The following is a 14,043-nucleotide window of genomic DNA, read 5'->3' on the forward strand; positions in this document are numbered from 1 at the left end:
CTGCTGTTATCCACATATTTATGAGTGATAGTAAGCCTATAACAATATACAACATCAAAGGGCCAGTCTTCAAACAGTACACACATTATGGTGACATATGTGAGCAATTTATGTTTGATAAATGGCATTTAAAGATGAAAACAAATATAGTGGATTAAAAAAAGAGGCTCTGTCCTCCATTCTCACTCTGACTGCAGCTGATAAGGCTCCTACAGCACATATGACGGCTGAATACCACACCTCTGAAAAAAAAAATGTAAATTTAAAGTGCAGGCTTTCTGTATATGTTATGCAATCCTCAGGAATGTCACGCGTGGTGTTGCAGTAAAATGTCATAACTAAGGCATGACCAGCCCATGACATCTCCAGTACTGTAGGCTGTTTAGCAGTTGGGATGGTGTGTGTGTGTGTGTGTGATTGCGGGCATTGTTCATTGCTCCTGCGATCCAGGACGAATTCAAGTCATCCCCTTACAGCACCGCTGAATAACTGGGCATTGTTGTCGATACAATAAGTCAGTTTCAGCCTTTAACAATACGTTTTTACATGATTTCATCATCATGCGTACAGTGGAGGTTAACGCCCCTTTGTTGACTTTTTTTCAGCTATACTGGAAGATGATTGGTCCATCTCAGTGACGCGCCGTCTAGTATATATTAGACAACTTCCTCGTGGTTTCCTCCCCCTCAACCCCGGCTGTTAGTGCTGTGTGAGTGCGTGTGTGCTCCTGAGCTCGCTCGGCACACATTCTATAAAAAAATAAAAATACAAAAAAAATTCAAAATATAAAAAAGCCAAAAAATCATTTTTTTTTTCTTTTTGTAACAAGTCGGTGAAGCTGGAGTAGACATTCGCGGACTGGACGGTAACGTACAAGAAGGGGCTGCCTAACGTTAACTCGAACGACAAATTTTCAGTCGACGTGTTACTGGTTCAGAAGAGAGGCCAAGTAACGTTAGATTTGCTTATAATCGTTGTGTGTCATATTTGAATGACAGTTTTAACCCCATTAGAAGTTGACATTGTGTCATTTTAAAATATTCATCTTTGAAATTTTACCCGAAAACACAGCAACTGACAAGCCAACGGTTGCTAACGTTTACCATCAGCATTCTTCCCCGAACTGACGTGACGTTAGTGAACGTTTGGAAACTGTCGCTGAAAACTTTTTCCGTTAAGCAAATCCAGCTTCGTCCGAGTATTTTGCTAGTCTCCACATCCAACGAAAATGAACCCCAGTGCTCCCAGTTACCCCATGGCCTCCCTGTACGTTGGGGATCTGCATCAAGATGTGACCGAGGCCATGCTGTACGAGAAATTCAGCCCTGCCGGAGCTATCCTGTCAATCCGGGTCTGTAGGGACATGATCACCCGGCGTTCCCTTGGATACGCCTATGTCAACTTCCAACAGCCAGCGGACGGTAAGTAGTTTTATTAAAATATCGAAATTAATGTGTGTTTCAAATGTCAATCGGTGACAAGTGAGAGCTAGCCTCTCTTCACTACACGTGACTGCGGCCGACATGTTGTTGGTAGGGTCTCCTCATGTGAACCACCCAGCAGTGGCGTAGCAGAAAAGCAGCACGACCAGACCAGCCCAGCCCAGCCCACCCCACCCCAGTAATGTAGCATAGGACTGCTAGCTGCCAACTAAATACTCAGTGCCTTTTTTTTTTTTTTTTTATCTCTGTTATGTCAGGACAACACCCCAACTGTCCAGCCTAAAGTGCTGACACAGTTTGATTAAATCTTCCTGCATACTTGCCATATTTGTCATATTTGTTATGGAGTGAATGTTTATCTTTATCAACTGAAAAAGTAATACATTGTTGCCTAAAAATGTTAAAATATGTTAGTCCTGAGTACCCTAGTACCCTTATAACTACCATCCACAAAACATTGTCTGCAGTCCATTGATAAGAGCACAGATCTGCATTTGCCCTGTGGTGTTCTTGGGTGTGTTCCTGTGTTGTTACTGTGATATATATTTTGTTGAGCTTTTTGCACTAGTAACCTGTTAATATGCCAACCATCAGGGGTGTGTCATATAGATAAAATATAATAATACTATTCAGTCACTACCATTAGGTAAACTTTCTAAAATTCAAATCTACTGGTCTGAGTTGGCAAGCTACCAGAGATTGCTAATGCAGTTGCGCTGACATACTTGTGACCAGGAGGGCTCGGTTTGAAACTGTAGACGACGGGAAGTACATTAATGCCGCAACTCCTATTGCCCAGCTGCACTTGAGCAAGGGACTAAAAGAAAGTTGACACCTTGAGTACTATCAGATGCAAATATGTATAACAACCATGACAGCACAGACTGTGGACCATCTTTTTATTTTGCAATGACCAGGGGAGAAACTTGTAGTTCCAGTTTTCTGATATTATTCACTTTCCCAGCAGCCCTTAAGCTCAAGTCTTATCGACCGTCCTTTAACATGTGCTGTAATATTCAGCAACTGAATAAATGTATATGTACTAAATAACTGTAACCCCTGTCCCTGTGTTCCTCCTCACAGCCGAGCGAGCATTGGACACAATGAACTTTGACGTGATCAAGGGGCGGCCTGTACGCATCATGTGGTCGCAGCGTGATCCGTCACTGAGAAAGAGCGGCGTGGGAAACATCTTCATTAAGAATCTTGACAAGTCCATTGACAACAAGGCTCTATATGACACCTTCTCTGCTTTTGGCAACATCCTGTCATGCAAGGTAAAAGACCTGTGGGCATCTCTGCCTTGCTCTATCTAACCTGAAGCAGGGGGATTGTCAACTGTCATTGCAGCAGTTTAGCATTGTGTTGGCATAATTTGCATGTGTTTACTTTGTAAATGCCCTTGTGTCGTTTGCAGTATAAAGACTTGAAAGACCTGCTCACCAATTGTCATTTCAGTCGTCCAGCAGGTGATACCGGAATACTCGGTTTTCACCCTAGGTATAATCAATAATGGATTATAGTTTGGTTCTGTAGATGCAGAAATAGACTGTAGATGGTGTAAGCATGTTGGAATGCACAAAGAAGTAAAGTGAGTAAAGGTTATGGGGGTGCGGTCTGTACTACATATGAGGAACCAAACTATGAATTTGTAGACTAATATAAAGTTCACTAACCTTACACTGAGTGACTCTGCAAAAGAAATATATTCCTGGGCATCAATGAGCAGAAATTGGAGCCAGGTTTTTTAAACAGCACAGTCCCATTACAAGATATGAAAAAGTCACAGGAAGCCAGTTTCACTTTGTAAAAAATGGTCAGAGATATTTCAGGTGTGACTCAACAAACATTTCAGGTTTAATATACTATTACCGCATGTGTGTGTGGCTTAAAAGCAGCATGTGTCTTCTTTCTCTAAGGTGGTTTGTGACGAGAATGGCTCTAAAGGCTACGGCTTTGTGCATTTTGAGACTCAGGAGGCAGCCGAACGAGCCATTGAGAAAATGAATGGCATGCTGCTCAATGACCGTAAAGTGTAAGTGGTGTATACTAATGTCTGAAAGTACTCTTTGTTGAATTAATATTCTGCCGGATCTGATTGACGTTTGTAGGTTTCATAATGATGCTTGAACACTTTGAGTAATTTCTTTGAAAAGATGCCTGAATAAATAGATTTGTGCATAACCCATTTATTCTGAGTGCTGTAATGTAACTATTCACAATTGGATTTAAAGTTGTGATGAACATAACATTTATAATTACTATAATTTGTGTTTTAATGTGTATTTAATTTATCTAAACTTCTATTTCAATGCAGATTCGTGGGTCGCTTCAAATCTCGCAAGGAACGTGAGGCTGAGCTGGGTGCCCGAGCCAAGGAGTTCACAAATGTCTACATAAAAAACTTTGGTGAAGACATGGATGATGAGAAGCTGAGGGAACTCTTTAGCAAATATGGTCAGTCAGGTATTTCATATTATTATTATTATTATTATTATTATTATTATTATTATTATTATTATTATTATAACAACAGCTTTTTCAAATGAGTTGATCTGCTTCTGTACATGCAGTAAAACATAATGGAGCAAAATATAATTATTAAGGTTATATAGATCTCTCTTGCCTAGGAAATGCCATGAGTATCCGAGTCATGACAGATGACAACGGAAAGTCTCGAGGCTTTGGGTTCGTCAGCTTTGAGAGGCACGAGGATGCCCAGAAAGTAAGAGATGAACCAGCAATTTTCTGACCACCTGGAAATGTCTGCCATTTCTGGCCACAAAGTTGACTTGGTTTTTTTGGTTTCTACAGGCGGTGGATGAGATGAATGGGAAGGAGTTGAATGGCAAGCTGATCTACGTTGGCCGCGCCCAGAAAAAGGTGGAGCGACAGACAGAGCTCAAGCGCAAGTTTGAGCAAATGAAACAAGATCGTATGACTCGCTACCAGGTACATTGAATTTAAATTGACAAAACTAAAACCAAAACAATACAGCATAGTACAACAGTGAAATACTACTTGATCTTGACTGTTTTACAATCTTGTGCTAGTCTTCAGATGTAAAATGATTTTACATTAAATTGGTAATTTATGAAATGATCATTAACAAACAATTTTCTCTGAAGTTTTCACATTTTCCTTTCAATTATAGTTTGAAGATCCTTGTAGTGAAATATTTGTAGTTTGGCCACCCTTTCCATACAATTCCTAATCACCCTCATAGTCTTGTGTTCGTCTGGTCAAGCACTTTAAAAGACTGCAGCTTTGTCAAATTCAGTGCTTCCTCTTTAGTAGGATGCACTGGCCAAAATGGCTGCAACAGTGACTCTGTAGTTCATGGGCCCCACATTTCTTCACCATAGACTCTGGGGATAAATATGTACTACAGACAAAAATATTTATTAAAATATAAAATTGCATCATTCTCGGTTAATATGGAGTATTTTCTAAAAAAGGACTGTCTTTTTATTTTCAGGGTGTCAACTTGTACGTGAAGAACCTTGATGATGGAATTGATGATGAACGTCTCAGAAAGGAGTTCTCGCCATTTGGCACCATAACTAGTGCCAAGGTAAGACCTCAGCTGTTTACTTATTTAATCAATAATTGAGAGGGAATGCTTTAAGTTACCATCACTGAAACTCTTTAGCTGTATAGTTACTGTTTAGTATAGTGCAAACTAGTAGAAATACTTCATCATGTAGAATTAATTTCATTGGACTCTCCTCTCAGGTCATGATGGAAGGTGGGCGCAGCAAAGGCTTTGGCTTCGTTTGCTTTTCATCCCCAGAGGAGGCCACCAAAGCTGTGACTGAAATGAATGGACGCATTGTAGCCACCAAGCCATTGTACGTGGCCCTGGCCCAGCGCAAAGAGGAGCGTCAAGCCCACTTGACCAACCAGTATATGCAGCGCATGGCCAGTGTGCGTGCAGTGCCAAACCCAGTCATCAATCCCTACCAGCCAGCTCCACCCTCGGGTTACTTCATGGCAGCCATTCCTCAGGCCCAGAACCGTGCTGCTTACTACCCAGCTGCTGGCCAGATGGCCCAGCTGCGGCCCAGCCCACGCTGGACCACCCAGGGTGTCCGGCCACAACGTGAGTATTCTTCTGTCACTGTGTAGATTACATTTGCTATAATTTTAAAAGCAGTTTAAGACACATTGTAACAAAAACAGTTGGTCATTTGCCTGTACTTGTACATGATGCTTAAATGTTTTTGTGTGTTCATAGACTTCCAGAACATGCCAGGTGCCATGCGTCCCTCAGCACCACGCCCTCAGACCTTCAGTACCATGCGGCCTGCCTCCCAGGTGCCTCGCATGATGTCCACCCAGCGTGTCGGTCAGTTACGTTTGCTCAGTCTACAGTCTGTCTAATTACACTGCAAATACAGTTCAACTATATGGCTGCTGCTTGTATATTTTGCGTTGATGTTTCTGTCTGCCTGTTGGCAATTCTTGCAGTAGCACAGAGCATGGGGCCCCGACCAGCCAACGCAGCTGCTGCAGCAGCCACTCCAGTGCGTGGAGTCCCTCAGTACAAGTATGCTGCAGGAGTCCGCAATCCCCAGCAGCACATGACTGCTCAGCCACAAGTCACCATGCAGCAGGTAGAAATCCAAGTTTCTTTGTTAATCATACATCCTCACCTATTCTGCCCTCTGCAAAAAAGTCAGGTTAGATTGGATTCTTTGTTTGACTTTTAATTCCCTGCGTCCTCAGCCTGCAGTCCATGTTCAGGGACAGGAGCCTCTGACTGCATCCATGCTGGCCGCAGCTCCACCACAGGAACAGAAGCAGATGCTGGGTAAGATTCAGCACATACCATGTTAGCTTGACATAGCATCTCTTAAGTCAGAACATGCTACTTCTATCCCCAACTAAGAAACCATGCCCCCTCTATAACTTATATTGTATATAACATATGTATGTACACAGTATTGTCTCACTAACATGGGACAGGTGGCACTTGATTTATCCACCAAAGACTGCATTTTAGCTACATTTTAGCATTTGGCACTTGGCAAGTGTTAATTACATCATGTCTTAAATCCTCTGTATCTGTCACTTCTGTAGGTGAGCGTCTGTTTCCACTGATCCAGAACATGCATCCCAGCCTGGCAGGGAAGATCACTGGCATGCTGCTTGAGATCGACAACTCAGAGCTGCTCCACATGCTGGAGTCTCCAGAGTCTCTCCGCTCAAAGGTCAGTACTTAAATGTTGACATCTTCCCTCAGTTGATTCTTGGTAGAGTTCACAAGGACTTAATAATAATAATAATAATAATAATAGAACAGGGAATTTGGAGACTTTCTGGTCTTTATATAAATGTCAACCAGCAACACTGGAAGAGTCTTGGGAAATCTTGTGAATACAAAGCATATGAAGTTTGGTGAAAGTATCTTATAGTTAACTTGATGTTTGTAGGTGGATGAGGCGGTGGCTGTGCTTCAGGCCCACCAGGCCAAGGAGGCCGCTCAGAAGACTGTGACCAATTCAGCTGGTGTCCCAAGTGTCTGAACCCAAGGTACGACGAGAGCTGCTTTAACAATGAGAGGACAGTGTTGTCAAGAGGTTATGGCTCCTCATGATGACATTGCCACATACTGGTTGTGTATTTAACACTGAGTTGTAAACTGATACTGTGGTAATTCATATCATATCTTTGTTTTGGTTTTCACAGGAATGGGGAACCTTGAGACTAGCTTCACCGATGAGGGGGAAAAAAAAAATTTAACAGTGAAAAAGTTAAAAATACACAAAACAGAGTAAAAAGAAGTCAAATAATATATTAAAAAAAACAATGGAAACGAGTCTCCAGCCAGGCTTATAATGAACAGGAACACCAGGCCTGGTTTGCTGAGTTAAAAAGAAAATACACAAAAAAAGAGAAAAAGTTAAGTTAAAATAAAAAATGATCGATGAGGGGTTTTAGAGGAGAATTCTGTGACAAAATAAGATTGAAAGCATTCCTTTCTGCCATTTTATCCCTTTTAAATGTTTGAGTGTTTGGGCTGTAGAAGCCTGTTATTGTGAAATTTCCCTTGACCTTTGCTTGCTTGAATAAAAATGATAAAATAATCAGTTTGTGTCTGGTTGGCTGTTAGAGAAATGACTGATTCATCACTTAAGTGTGAGCCTGTTCCAATTTCCTCATACCATTTTGATTGTGGTAAGAGTGATAAACCCAAATGTTCTTCAGTTTTGTGCTGGTCAAATCAAAATAATTCAGACTCACTCCAAATGATAAAAAGATTAAATCTCACCCATCACATACACACACAGATGAAATTAGAGCAATACCATAAAATTGTGTTTCAAGTTTTTATTTGTGCTTTGGGACAGAGATAATAAATACCAATGTTAACAAGCATTGAAACACATGTTAGGCTGCTGTACCTATGCCTGCACTTTCAGGCCAGCCATAAATCGAATTAGCTCCATTAACTCAGTCCACAACAGAGAAGATGGTGGTGTGGTGGCACATTTGCATCTTTTGGATATTGGTTTAGTTGTCAATGGGCTGGGCGTTCTCGGTCATCCTCTGGATAAGGGCCTCCATCTGCTTCTGGAAGTTATCGACCATGGGCTGGATCTGGGCCTGCATGTTGACAGCCAGGGGTTTGATCTGCTCCTCCACGCTGGCAGCAGCGGTCCTCAACTGATCCTGGAGCTGAGAGGCCAGGGGCTCCAGCTGGGTCTTCTTGTCCTCCAGGAAGGTCCTGTGGAGTAAAACATGGTTTACCACAATATACAAAAATCAGAAATGCACCTGTTGGACCTGCATTTTACAGTGCAGTCTGTTCGTATCAAGGGGCTCTGTGCCTCAAGGAATAGCCCCAAACGCTGAGATGAATTTCAGTACTTCCTTTGCTTTTTCACATTTCTTAACAATACTTAAAAAATAAAATTAAAAAAACTAAACTTAAAGCGTTCACTATCAGTTCAGTGCAATATACTGCAATAATTGAATTTCTTTTTACTGTATTGATTTTAATTTGGGTGTGGAGAAGTCAGAAATCGTGACTCATGATTATTTTGAGGCATTTGCCAGTGGTACAAGAAGTATTCAAATAAGTTACCAAAGTAATACAAGATTATAACAATACTCAATTACAAGAAAAAGTCCTGAATTCATGTATTTACCTAAGTAAAAGCAGAGATTTATAAGCAACAAGATGTACATTGAGTATGAAAAGTGATTACTCATTATGGAGACTGGCATCTGTCAGTGTTATAATAATATGTTCAGAGAATTATTTATTTGTTAATTTGATCTATCATAAAGAATTATATGTTTAGAAATATTAAGTTGCACAAAATAGAAACTCGACTAAAGTACAAATAGATGATAATAGAATATTACTAGAGTAAAAGTACTTTCTACCACTGGCATTTAATAATGGACAAGGTCCAGTGTGATGAGCAGCAAGAAGATTGAATCGTGCTGACTGTGGGTCATGACCATGACCATGACCTCAAGTGTGAAGGTTGTGGTATCGAGGCTTCACGGTACTCACTGAGCCTGGTTTGTCAGGTCCTGGTTGCGGATAATCTCAGTCAGCTCCAAAGTCATCTTGTTCTTCAGTTCCTCCAAGTACTGACCGAGCTTTTCAAGATCGCTAACATCTTGGGCAAAGCTTCCTGTGGGTTTCCAAAGGCAAACAAGTCGGTGAGTTAGAGGCCTTTAATAAACAAAACACTTGTATTTGGAGAACTTAAAGTAACTGTGTGATGGTCGTACCCTGTGCCAGGGCAAGCAGGACAACGGCTGCAATGAGGGAGAATTTCATGGCTGCTGACTGGAGAAGACCTACAGACACAAACATTTTTCAGTTATTGCTCTGCATGGTCAAGGATAATATAACCTGATGTTAACATGCTGATGTTACTGTCCTGTCTTCATTTGTGATTGATTGCAGTGTAACCATATGTGTGTTGACTGAAAGAACCATTATTTTTTTCCATTAAGTTTAAGTTCATCTTATATTTTTGGGACAACGGTGTAGGGCTGAATTCATAATTAAACTACCCTATTATTTCCTTTTTCAAAACCAAAACAATAATCTCTGGATCTGGTTTAAAACGTGTGTAATATGGTTGTTTTTCAGTAACTGGTTTTGAGAAGGCCTCCTGTTGCGCAATCCGATGACTCACTGATAAAAGCTGTCACGTTTTCTAGGAATCACAGCCGTTCTTTTTGGTCATATGGAAATAAGATAAATATTATTTTGTTACTGAGTGTTTGTTCTAGCCCCACTCATTAACTTGTAAACCTTATCTAGCTTATCACAGTAATCCTGTCAGCAGCTCCAGATGAGTGTGAGCTCAGTGAACCTTGAGAATTTATCACGGATAAGGTCAAGAATGAACCTCTGTATGACTGAAAGACGGGGAATACAAACATAAATATAGAGAAATACAAATCATAACAACTTTAGTAAACAATTCAGTCCTAAACTTTCAATCATTGAGATTGAAGGGGATTACAGAATGAAATTAAAAAGGTAAATATTTTATTATTAATCTAAGGTCCCATTAAATGAAAAATGTGTCCTAAGTTGCCACAAAATGTTAAAATAAAACATAAAACTCCTTCAACATACTTTGGAATAGTAATGTAAACTACAGCGCACTACGACTACATCTGTATTGCTGTTTTTGAGCCTCATAAGAGCCTCTGAGGCAGAGATATGAGACACAACTAAGAAAAACACATTGTTGTTCTCAGATTTTAAGTAAAGACGTTACACTCAGATGACATGGTTAAAACTGGATTTGCGATAATTATACTATAACTTTATGTAAAAGACTTAAAATATCTCAATAAATCTCAAACTGACAAAGGGAAACATTTCGCTTTCAAACTGACATTTCAGTATTAAGTTTTGTAAATCCTGGTAGTTTTACAGAGGAAGACGAATTTGCGATTTGTGTCTCAATGTGTCAAATGCAGTTTAAGAAAAGGAGGCAGAAGAAGACTCACCTGTACTGCAGGAGAATTGGGACCGGATGGTGCTTTTCTGTGGGACTCTCACTCCTCTTATAGTTCAGCTGTGTGATGCAGCCCTGTCATAATGTGAATCTGATTGGACAAGATGATAAAACGGGACATTATTGGATGTTTGTGCTAGTTAGGGAATCACAGTCATGACCCTTGCTGCTCACTCTGCCAGCTGGGCAAACGAAAACCAAAGTCCAACAGTCCCTCTGCTGACTGTCCAACATCCAACATGACAGTGAATCTTATCATATTGATTAAATAAAACACTTAATCACCAGTAACAGCGTCACCGTTATGACAGTGTTTGATATTGCTACATCAGTTTCAACTGATACAATAACAGATAAGATAACTGACAGTGTCTTGTTTTATTTTCTATTTTGTTGTTGTTCTAGGTCTGTTTGGCCATCTTTTTGGACTTTATATCATAAAGTATTTAATTAATTAATTTTGTTTTTCAGTTGAAAAGCATGTCATCATTTTGTTTTCAGTATCCCTGATGTTGCTGGTGCTTTTATGATGTATAGCACATTGTAATTTTTGTTTAGAAAAGTGCTAAGTTTGTTATAGAATCTTAATATAGGTCATGTTGTTCTTCTGTTTTCAGTCATTTACCTTTTAAAGAAGTGATGAGTCATGCTTTCCATTTTTGTAGTTTTTGTGGTATTTTTATAGCACTGATCAGATCTGATTGTTGGATTCGATTAAATAAAAATTTAAAAAAAAAATGTTTTATGTGATCTATGATCGGCACTCACTGATCATCATTACGACTTAACAGCACGAAAACATGAAAAAAATCATTATGTTCTCAGAAAAAATATTATTATTATTATCATTATTATTATTATTATTATTATTATTATTATTATTAAATGTGTCATAAGACTTATACAAGATTTTTGTTTCATTATGAATATCCATCTCAGCCCTAACACATAAGTACATAAAGAACAGAGATTAAAGTTTAGAGTAAATAAAAAAGCTTTCTCTTTTGAGTTGTAAGGTTTCGATGTCTTAAATTAATGGACAGACGTTGGCACAGAATTGACAGGATTACAGAACAAAAAATCTAAACATTAAAATCTGAATAAAAAAATCAAGTTGAATAAATTGATTTTTAAAAAATGCCTCATTAAGCTGTCCTTTGGGGAGCAGTCTCATGAATCAGCCATGGCCATTCAGCCATGTGGATGTAAACCTTCTACCTTTGGTTGCTACGAGTCTATCTTTATGGTTGTCGTAAAGGAATTAATTTTCAACCGCACTCCACCCCAGTCACTAATAAACAATTTGATACAGAGGAAAAAAAACATCTTTGGATAAGAATATTTTAGCAGAGAACATAAACAACACACGCCGTTTAATGAAATGTGAATGACAATCCTATGAGTCTCTGTTCATCTAGTGGGAAAGCCCTGCACTGGAGTTTTAAAAGTCAGATTTTGACTGTAAAGCTTTGATTAAAACCAGATGTGGGATTGTTTTCAACCAGAGATTATTCCCTCAGTCCACAGTCTGTTTGCCACTAGCCTGGTGGAAACGACTTAGGTTGTTTACATCCCTCAAAGCCATCCTCTTAAACTGAGGGGTATAAAATATTCTAGACATCTTTGCTGTGGTATGCAAGGCGTGTATGGGTGACACAGACTTTAATACTACACAAAAGTGTTGAAGTAGGTACAAAGGCAAACTGTGCAAGATCAGAGAAATGTAAACTAGGAGATGTGTGTAGTTTACTCTAAAAAGGATAAAGAAAAATAAGCCCTGACTCTGTCTCGTTTCAAAGGTTTTACACGTCTACTTCTTTGACCTTCTGATACTCAGACAGTAAAGATTTATTAGGCTCAGTTCAGTGTTGGCTCAGTCATACCACAGTAAATTCAGGACTCATTACCAGTATCGTAATAGCCCAGTGTTCTGCTCAGATACTTTACTAAAGCAAAAGTAGCAAGCAACACACTGTAAAAACACTCAGTTGGAGATAAAAATCTTGAAATCAATATTTTACTTCAGCAACATGTACAAACTGATCATATGTTTTAATCAATAAAGTAACATCTGTCAAACAGAAGTAGTAGAATAAAAGTACTTTTAGTAAAGTGAAAAAGTAAAGTGCCAATACCAAAATATATGCTGCACTTCAAGTAGAAGTCCTGTATTTAAACTCCCACTTACAGAAAAGAAGTATCATCAGCTAAATGTATATAATTAGATTCTGAATACAAATACAGCAACGTGTAAGGAGCATGTTACTGGTGAAGCTGTTTGAGGTGGATCAAGTTTAACCTTATACATGTACACATCCAGTGGTTCCTGACACAAAGACCAGGACCCCTTACAAGATAAATCTGAGGGGTTACAAGTTCAAGTACAAATTTGTATTTATTTTTGTACTTTTCTCTCTTTGTTGTTTTGTATATATTTGATAATTATATTTCTTTTGGCCTCAAACAGTTTTGTACATGTTGCTCTTTAGTTGCTCTTCTAACACACGATCTGAAACATATCACAGGGCCCCGCCATGTATTACATTTTATAAGCTTACCATGTAAATTAATAAATGTAATGCAGTGAGAAGTGCAGTTTTGGAGTGAAATATAAAGTAGCATTAAATTAAAATAATTAAGTATAGTACGTCACAGTTTATTTGTATCATTGTGTTTTGCCAAAATCAGATGTTTTACAGGTCTGCTTAAAATTATAAAGCAATACTAACAAGTTCAAGATGGCTGGTGGTTACAATAGGCTAATAATAATTTGATAAACAATGAGGGGAAGTAAATAATATAAAAAGAATTCAGTCCATTGGTGTTTAGAGGTCAGATGATCCCTTATTGCGACAACAGACCCACAGCAGCTTAGACAAACGAAGCATTAGACGACTGGAGGACAACATCATGGTCCGTATGTCAGAGGAAATGGACATGGGCCAGTAAAGCTGCATAGCCGAGGTTATTATAAACTGATGTAATGAAATGAGAGTGTGCCCTCCAGTGAGCCAAACACTCATTACAATTGTGATATATGACTGTTGATTCTTCTTCCTGTTTTGTGTGCACTCTCTGGTAAACAATGTCAACAGGCCACAGCTTCACATTGTTACATTTTAAGACACTCTTTTGATGTCTGTGAGGTCTCAGTCTCGCACTCTGCTGTAATTTGCTTAAAATTTGTTTTTTAGTGGAACCAGACGCGCAGTGACTGAATCTAATGCAGAATCAGCTTAAAAAAGACTTTAATCAAATGCTCCCTACAGTTCCTCCTCTGAGCTTCTCTGGCCTCATCCCAGACCACTGAAAGAATGAAAAATTACACAAGGCCCCTACAGTCATAAAAAACACTTAGGAAGCGCAAGAGGAGGTCCCATTTCCTCTTCCAAGTATTTGTTTTGTACAAAGTTGGTGGTCTACTGATTCACAGTTAAACCCAGTAACTACTTACTTTCTTTATCTGTTTGCTTGTTTCAAAGAAGAGCATCATTTTTTTGCCGTCTTATTGACTAAACTTAGTTATTCTGCTTCCAAGTTTTAATCACATGGTTCAGGCTGCAGAGCTGGAGCTGTAAGCCCTCACTGTAGTTGTTCCC

The 14,043-nt window shown here is 39.2% G+C and overlaps 2 protein-coding genes and 1 non-coding gene across 8 annotated transcripts; 2 read left to right on the forward strand and 1 right to left on the reverse strand.

Annotated features, from left to right (window-relative positions):
• Positions 1-674: 674 nt before the first annotated feature.
• LOC111659242 (polyadenylate-binding protein 1A) lies at positions 675-7,531 on the forward strand. 6 transcript variants are annotated; one of them, XM_023412106.2, is made up of 14 exons: positions 675-1,421; positions 2,526-2,719; positions 3,362-3,477; positions 3,760-3,908; positions 4,058-4,167; positions 4,257-4,394; positions 4,921-5,016; positions 5,178-5,544; positions 5,680-5,790; positions 5,913-6,058; positions 6,171-6,255; positions 6,525-6,655; positions 6,878-6,977; positions 7,134-7,531. In XM_023412106.2, the coding sequence occupies exons 1-13, from the start codon at positions 1,229-1,231 to the stop codon at positions 6,968-6,970; spliced, it is 1,929 nt and encodes a 642-aa protein (XP_023267874.1). In that variant the 5' UTR covers positions 675-1,228; the 3' UTR covers positions 6,971-6,977; positions 7,134-7,531. The 6 variants fall into 6 exon arrangements, with proteins under 6 accessions (XP_023267874.1, XP_023267875.1, XP_023267878.1 ...); XM_023412107.2 differs by having other exon boundaries at positions 5,916-6,058; XM_023412110.2 differs by having other exon boundaries at positions 4,073-4,167.
• On the forward strand, positions 4,703-4,839 carry LOC111659407 (small nucleolar RNA SNORA5). The gene has a single exon (XR_002761074.1). It is a non-coding gene; the product is annotated as a small nucleolar RNA SNORA5 (small nucleolar RNA).
• A 229-nt stretch (positions 7,532-7,760) lies between the features above and the next one.
• On the reverse strand, positions 7,761-10,525 carry LOC111659243 (type-4 ice-structuring protein-like). The gene is made up of 4 exons (XM_023412112.2): positions 10,437-10,525; positions 9,195-9,263; positions 8,971-9,094; positions 7,761-8,172 (listed from the first exon to the last, which is right to left on the reverse strand). The coding sequence occupies exons 2-4, from the start codon at positions 9,241-9,243 to the stop codon at positions 7,959-7,961; spliced, it is 387 nt and encodes a 128-aa protein (XP_023267880.1). The 5' UTR covers positions 9,244-9,263; positions 10,437-10,525; the 3' UTR covers positions 7,761-7,958.
• Between the last annotated feature and the right edge of the window lie 3,518 nt (positions 10,526-14,043).

This window comes from Seriola lalandi, unplaced genomic scaffold, assembly GCF_002814215.2.
Source record: "Seriola lalandi dorsalis isolate HSWRI2012SDOR001 ecotype SW California unplaced genomic scaffold, Sedor1 jcf7180002054476, whole genome shotgun sequence".
Classification (NCBI taxonomy): Eukaryota; Metazoa; Chordata; class Actinopteri; order Carangiformes; family Carangidae; genus Seriola; species Seriola lalandi.

Excerpts from the sequence above, each read along its gene's own strand:
- LOC111659242 (XM_023412106.2), top strand. The coding sequence starts at position 1,229 with ATGAACCCCAGTGCTCCCAGTTACCCCATGGCCTCCCTGTACGTTGGG. Across the intron at positions 4,395-4,920 it reads ATCGTATGACTCGCTACCAG|GGTGTCAACTTGTACGTGAA; the intron begins GTACATTGAATT and ends TTTTATTTTCAG. Across the intron at positions 5,791-5,912 it reads GATGTCCACCCAGCGTGTCG|TAGCACAGAGCATGGGGCCC; the intron begins GTCAGTTACGTT and ends CAATTCTTGCAG.
- LOC111659243 (XM_023412112.2), bottom strand. The coding sequence starts at position 9,243 with ATGAAATTCTCCCTCATTGCAGCCGTTGTCCTGCTTGCCCTGGCACAG. Across the intron at positions 9,095-9,194 it reads CCTGCTTGCCCTGGCACAGG|GAAGCTTTGCCCAAGATGTT; the intron begins GTACGACCATCA and ends GGAAACCCACAG. Across the intron at positions 8,173-8,970 it reads GACCTGACAAACCAGGCTCA|GACCTTCCTGGAGGACAAGA; the intron begins GTGAGTACCGTG and ends TTTACTCCACAG.